Raw genomic sequence first — 7,130 nt, forward strand, 5'->3', positions numbered from 1 at the left:
GTGTGCCCACGTGTGCGAGTCTGCTTCCCTAGCCGTGTATCCCCGTTCACGTGTGTGCCCACGTGTGCGAGTCTGCTTCCCTAGCCGTGTATCCCCGTTCACGTGTGTGCCCACGTGTGCGAGTCTGCTTCCCTAGCCGTGTATCCCCGTTCACGTGTGCCCACATGTGCGAGTCTGCTTCCCTAGCCGTGTATCCCCGTTCACGTGTGTGCCCACGTGTGCGAGTCTGGTTCCCTAACTGTACATATCTGTACACGTACTGCCCATGTGTGCATGTGTGTACACAGATGTGCACGTGTTCACACGTAACCATGTGTAGGGGACTCGGACACCCCCAGGACGAGCCTCCTGCCCCACGAGGGGCCGGAAGGGAGCAACAGACCACAAAAGGACGCCCCATGAGACACTGTGCCAACAGAGTGTTGGGGACTGCAGCAAGGACCCCCCACACAAGTGCAGAGCTCCAGGGGCGGGGGGACGGCCCCTCACCCCGGGCGTCACCCTTACTTGATGGAGTGGTTCCAGAACACGCAGACGGGCTTGGTGCGCTCCTCGGTCTCCAGCAGGACATGCTCCACCAGGACGGGCCTCTCCAGGGGGCTGGGGAGGGCAGCCCCCTCGCTGTACACCGCGGCGCTCACCACCGGTGTGTTAATGACCGGCCGGTTAGGCAGCCTGGGGCGGAGAAGCGAGACCAGGGGGAAAGGCGCGCTTAGAAGACACGGGTCTCAAGCCCGGGCGCTGCCGCCGGGAGCACGCAGCGCAGACGTCTCTCCAGCAGGCCCGGAGCCCAGCCGCTGCCCCCGAGAAGCGCCCCGGCCGTGGCGGCGGTTCCACGGCTGCCGGCACCGGTCACCTCGGCGCCAAAGGCGGACTTGGGAAATTTAAAAGGAAGAGAAGGAAGGCAGGTCGCCGCCGGTCACACACAGCTGCGGACAGCCTGGAAACCACTGGAGGGTACAGTAAACACAGCTCGCGGCCGAATCTCACGCAGCCGCGAAGGAGGAACTTGAAGACCACAGGCCCAGGGACGGGTGTGGAAAGGGATTCGCAGGTTGACCAGTGAAGCCCCGGTGGGCGCCCACCTCTGCGCCCACCTCTGCTGGGGCCACGAAGCCCGAGGGCAGCTCTCGTTTCTCTGGCCAGTGCTGACCTGGCAGCTAGTGGGGCCGCCGGCCGCCCGAGGCGCACAGATGTGGGACAGGCGTGGGACAGGTGTGGGGGGCGGCCCCTCGGCGCGGGAATGACACCGCTGGGCCCCATGCGGTGACAGGGCCTATGGAGGCCGAGCAGGGCGTGTGCTGGGGAGGGGGCTGCCGGGCAGCAACACCAGGGAAGGGCCCGCCTGGACGCCCAGAACCTTCCAAGGGAGCTCTCAGGGAGGTGGTCTGCGGCCGTGGGCCTGGCTCACGGGGAACGTCCTCACACGGATGCTCGGGCGCTGGAGGCTGTGACCTGGGAAAGCCCCTCGGAATGCTCCGGAAACAGGCCTTACCGGAGGCTGCGGCGGTCGGGGTCATAGTGCTCGGGCAGGAGCTGCCCCAGCATCCGGTAGATGATGACGAGGGCGACGGCGAACTGGCCGGGCTCGTCGGGGTGCCTCTTCTGCCTCCTGAACAGGGCCTCCCTCTCGGCGCCGGGCTCCAGGCGCGCCGTCTGCGGGGCGGCCTTCCGACCGGCCGGCCTCGCCATGGGGCTCTCTGCAATGCAAGCAGAGCGTGAGCAAGGGGCCTGCGTTCCCAGCAATCCGCTTCCTACGGGAACAAGTGCCTCCTGAAATCACAGATGCTCTGTGGGGCCCCGACAGATTAAACACGGAGCCCCCACACAACCGCAGCATAGCGGCTTCCAGAGGCTGGGGGCGGGGATGGGGCACAGACTGTCAGTCCTGGGGACGATGGTGGGGGTGCCTGCGCAACCCTGTGGACGGACCTAACGTTACTGAACTCCGCCCCAGAGTGGTCAGGATGGTGCCGCTTAGGCGCGTCTCGGCACAATTCGGGGAAAAGCAACAGCTATTAGGGGCTGACCGGCCGATTCCAACACCCCAGGCAGCACGCAGGAGGGACAGGGGACCGCTTGAGTGGGTTTGTGCCCCATGTTTCGATTCCGTGTGAATCGTGGGTGTATTTGAAGTTGTACGCGCCCTAGGGATGCAAGAAGCTGGGTACGGCCCTCGTAAATACGTCAGTACACATATTTTGGGGTGTAGATGCTCACACTATCTTGCAACTGACCGGGGTTGGAACCTTCCCCAGTCCCTGTGTCCACACAGGGTTACAGGAGGGGCTATCAGTCCTCCCCGTCCCACCAGCAGAGGGACACTCTCCTCCGATGCCCCGTTAACCTGGCCACACTCGCCCACGTTCTCAAGAACCGACAAAATGCTCGAGAAATGCTTGCCCAAAAGTCACCTCTGCAAATACCCAGACCACTTGGTGCCGAGCACGGCTTGCTGAACTTGGGCTCCAGGGAGGGCTGAGCCCTGAGGGCCGGGGGTTCTGGGAGGGGCAGGGCCTGGGAGACGAGCCTGCGGAGGGGCTGTGAGGTGCGGCGGGGGCGGGACACTGGACACTGAAAGGCCCCAGCTCAGAACAGCTCACCGGTCCCGGCAAAATGCCGTGTGACCAACCGGTGTCTTCCCCTCTGAGGCGGGCACGCGCACCTTCAACGTCCTCCTGACCCTGCTCAGGGTTGACCGATGACTGGTCAACAACACTGCTCAGCCACACTCAGGCCGGTCAGCGAGCCACCCCCAGCTTCTCCTCCGGGGGGAGGCAGTGCAGGCTGTGGGCTTTCCTGCGTGAGAGGGCCAGGTGCTGCCCCAGGCCGGGCAACCCTGCCCGGGCCTCCGCTCATGGGCCAGACGCCACCCAAGGGCTCAGACGTGACCTGGATGGAAGCAACTATCTCCACACAGCAAGGACATTTACGGGTTCTTCGCTCCTGGACGACCCCACAGAGTGGGGGCCAAATAAGGTGCTGACTCAGTCCCCCCGGGTCCTGCCGCCTCTCATCTGCTTGCTCTGGAAGCGGGAGATGGTCTGACTCCCAGCGGTCGCTCGCCAGGGCTCCTCCTCCAGCAGGGCCACCTACTCCGGGCAGCCCACAAGCTTGCCTGCCATGTGATGAGTCAGGTGTTTGGGGAAATTGGAGGGGGAGGGGGTCACCGAAGGCCGGGGGCTGAGTCTTCGCATCAGTAAAAGAACGGGCGGGGTTTACCCCGTGGTGATACTTCTAGCTAACTGACAAGTTGAATGAAGCACCATGTACAGGGCCGAGGGAAGCACCAGAAGCTTCTCTCATGGGATCTTCTAAAGCAAATGAGACTCCAGTGCGTCCATTCCCGGTGCCTCGGGCTCAGAGAGGACCAGGGGTCAGTTCAGAAGCAGAAGCACGGACAATGTTTCTAGGTCAGGGTAAGAGGCAACGTTTGCAGGGACGGCACATACATCATTGCTGACAGTGGCTGTGAACACGGCTGAATGTGCTGGAAACCCAGATCGGCCCCAAATCACAGTTTGAAAGACAGGTCCCAGTGGATCCCACATCGGAGTAAAATCCTCTTTAAAAGGTTCTGAATAATAATGCCACGTGGCTGACAAAACTAACTTACTAAAAACGTTTCAAATTTTAAATTGTCCATTATAGAATTTTACGTTTTCAAGTCACCATTATCTTGAGATGTTTTCAGTAGCTGGAGTGGATCTGTGAAAAATATACTTTAAGAAATTACAGGGGTGCCTGGGTGGCTCAGTCATTAAGCGTCTGCCTTCAGCTCAGGTCATGATCCCAGGGTCCTGGGATCGAGCCCCGCATCGGGCTCCCTGCTCAGCGGAAGCCTGCTTCTTCCCCTCCCCCCTCCTCGTGCTCTCTCTCTCGCTCTCTCTCTTTCTCAAATAAATAAATAAAATCTTAAAAAAAAAGAAAATTCCAAATGTTTAAGCCATTTGGTAATATAATCCTAACCCAGGACTGAAGAACCGGCTTGTTTTCGGGGTTGGGGGTGGATTCTCAAATTTTACCCACACACAGAGACAGCTTCCCCCCCCGCCCAGTGGGAAAGACTAGCGCACACGTGCTTTAAGCGCTCTCTCGTTCGTCATGCCACGAGTTAGCCAAGTTCCCGCAAGAAATGCCCCAGCACAGCAGTGGGGTCTGACGTCAGCTAACGCCCCGCGGCTGGCCCCGTTTTCAGGGCACGCATGCGACGTGCACCCACACAACATGCTCTCTACTAAGAACCGTGTTGTTTCTTCTTACAGGACCCTCGGAGGGCCCCCCGCCCCCCTGACCGGTGGGGCTCCCAAGGGCAGCCGTGCTGTCTATGGGGCTTCACCTTTGCGCTCCGGTGGTTTGAAGAAGTCAGCCGAGAAGAACACCGAGGACTCCAACTCCTTGGGGAACTCGTCGCGAATGTCCTCGAATCGCGGCACCCTGGCTCCCGTGAAGTTGAACGTGTCGAAGATGTCGACGGCCAGAACTGTGGGGACAGGTCCCCCTTGTCATCCATCCCCCAGCTCCTCCCACCGAGAGCCTCCTCCATCGGCACCACCATGTCCAAACCGACCACAGCCACCGCCCTGACCAACAACACCCTTCCTAACAGAACCGACTTCTACTTTGCCGCGCTCCCCGGACCCGCCGAGAGTCACACGGCGCAAGCGCTGAGTGTGAAGTGAGACATCACGGCGGCATTGGGGACGGTCCGGCCGGGGTATGAGAGAGAGAAGGCCAGACAAGCAGTAATCCGCTCCCTGTCCGGCAGAGCAGAGCCCGAGCAGACACTCGGACCCAAGGGGCTCCTGACTCCTGCTGGTTCTCGGAGGCTTCGGGCACCTACCTCTGTTGGCGCTGACCGCCACTGCTCTGAGGGGCCTGGTGACGGAGAGGCCAACAGTCACCCCTGCATGCCCCAGGGTCACCCCCCAAAGTCCTCCCACTGAGCTGACTGGTTCAACACCCCCCCCCAGTAGGAAGGGTGCCCACAAGCTGCCTATATGGGCAAGGGCCGGGCTCCCACCCCAAGCTGCTGGGTGGTCGGGGATGGGTGAGAGCCCTGGAGCCGGGGACAGGACACGGGAGGACAGACGGGGCGCCCGGGGCAGGACGGATGCTCCCGGTCACAGAGCTTCAGGGACAACACCAGAGAGGCTGTGGGCAGAGGCCGGCAGGACACTTGGAACTGCCTGAATGCTCCAGAAGGGCCTGGGGCGCACGCTGCACCATGTCCGAGTCCTGTCCAGCCCTGAGGCCAGCTCCGCAGGCCCTCCTCCAGGACAGGAGCAGGAACGCCCAGCACGCTCATCCTTCTTTCCTGTCCCCAGTGATGACGGGGCCCTGAGCCCACCTCCACCCTGGCACAGGGCAGGCCCAGTTGGGGGCTCCAGAAGGGCCCAGGCGCAGACTGCCCGAACATCTCTGGCCTGCACGGGAGGCCGCAGGGGTCACGTGAGGGTCGCCACTTTAGGTTATGGCTCGGGCCCCTCTGGTGATGGGTATGCATGAAGCAATCGCCCAGTGCTGCCTGAGCATCCCCCACCTGGGTGCCTAATAAACATTTGCAAGAGGAGAAAGCGAGGGCCCTCACCTGTAGGAGGGGCCCACCCCCACCCAGGTACTTGGCCGGCTCTGTCTGGATGGGTGGGGTAGGGGCTGGTTCTACCATCTGGGGCTTTCTCCCCTTGAAGGAACCTGATCCTTTAAACCCCTGGACCTCAGGGTGGCACCTCCTGGGCACTAGGGGTGACTTGGTTCACAAGGTATCTGCTCTGTTTGATCTTCAGCCCCTGACTCAGGGAGGGCAGACATCCCCCTGCCGCCCAGGTCCCTTGTCCTTCCCTGGGGTCTGCGCCTCTTCCAGTGAGCCTGGAGGGCTGGACCTGCAGCCAGACCCCGGGCCTGCTCCCCTGGACAGTCTCACACCCACGGCCTGAGAGGCCTGCAGACCTCCGAGGGTGAACCAGCAGCTCTTCCTCTGATCTGCCCCCGATTCCCTGGGCCTGGGAGTGATGTGTGGGTTTCCTTGGTTCAGCTCTGAAAGGCTGGACAAGGAGGGTCCTGTCTCCCTATTTGCAGACAAGGAACCAGAGGCCAGAGCTGGTGACCCTCTCCTAAAGACGGCCCAGCAGGGGCCACCCCCCAGACAGGCCCCAGGGGTCCGGCCCCCCAGCCAGCCGGCCCGCGGCCCTTACTCATGTTGGCCGTGACGATGACGAAGGGCCTCAGGTAGGTCCTCCTCACGTTGCGCACCACGTTGCTGAAGTAGGCCTCGAAGCCCCTCAGCAGCTGCACCGCACCCCCCTCGCTCCGCTGGATCTGCTCCCACGCGGCCTGTGTGTCCGGGGCCAGGAGCGCACTGCCCGTGTGGACGACGTCCTGCTCAGACAGACAGACAGACGGCGCTCAGCGGGTGAGTGAGGCCGGCCCGAGGAGGCTGAGCCAACGCGGCAGGGGGCGCGCCAGGCTCTGGAGAGCCTCTAGTGCCCCGAGACGTGGCTGGGCAGGGTCAGACAGGGGGCCAGGTCCTTGGTGGCAGGCCCGCGTCAGGGAGAGGCTCTGCTAGGGGCTCCCCACATACACTCGAGACGCAAAGGGCAGAAGGCACATGGAGGGCCCTTGGTTACGTCAGAACCCCAACCCCACTGCCACCCCCCGCTGACCAGGTAGGGACTCAGCCCAAGGACACACTGTGGGCTACCCCGTGGTGACATGCCTGACCCCCCAACCCACACGTCTCAGACTGTATGTGAACCAGGCTATTGGCAGGGGCTCCAACATGGAAACCAGGACGGGAATGTCTGCTTGCAAAGAATCCAAAATGGCAACAAACTCCATCGGCCCAAACTCAGGCCTGGATGGAAATGCAATCGAAGGGACTCTGCCTCGGTGTGATGGAGGGGTTCCCTGGGGGTCTGTGTGGATGGAGGGGTTTCCTGGAGGTCTGTGTACATAGAGAGGTCCTGGGGGTCTCTGTGTGGATGGGGAGGGTCCCTGGGGGTCTCTATGTGGATGGGGAGGGTCCCTGGGGGTCTCTATGTGGATGGGGAGGTGCCCTGGGGGTCTCTGTGTGGACAGAGAGGTCCTGGGGGGTCTCTGTGTGGATGGGGAGGGTCCCTGGGGGTCTCTAT

General features: G+C 62.2%; 1 protein-coding gene across 1 annotated transcript in view; it reads right to left on the reverse strand.

The window, feature by feature from the left end:
* CELSR1 (cadherin EGF LAG seven-pass G-type receptor 1) overlaps positions 1 to 7,130 on the reverse strand; it is a 133,964-nt gene that overhangs the window by 16,286 nt on the left and 110,548 nt on the right. Inside the window, exons 19-22 of the mRNA XM_081822660.1 lie at positions 6,195 to 6,378; positions 4,340 to 4,483; positions 1,496 to 1,700; positions 508 to 675 (exon numbers count right to left, since the gene is read on the reverse strand). Coding sequence (XP_081678786.1) covers positions 508 to 675; positions 1,496 to 1,700; positions 4,340 to 4,483; positions 6,195 to 6,378 — 701 coding nt within the window. The remainder of the gene's footprint in view (positions 1 to 507; positions 676 to 1,495; positions 1,701 to 4,339; positions 4,484 to 6,194; positions 6,379 to 7,130) is intronic.

This window comes from Leptonychotes weddellii, chromosome 5, assembly GCF_054177405.1.
Source record: "Leptonychotes weddellii isolate Sample4059 chromosome 5, ASM5417740v2, whole genome shotgun sequence".
Classification (NCBI taxonomy): Eukaryota; Metazoa; Chordata; class Mammalia; order Carnivora; family Phocidae; genus Leptonychotes; species Leptonychotes weddellii.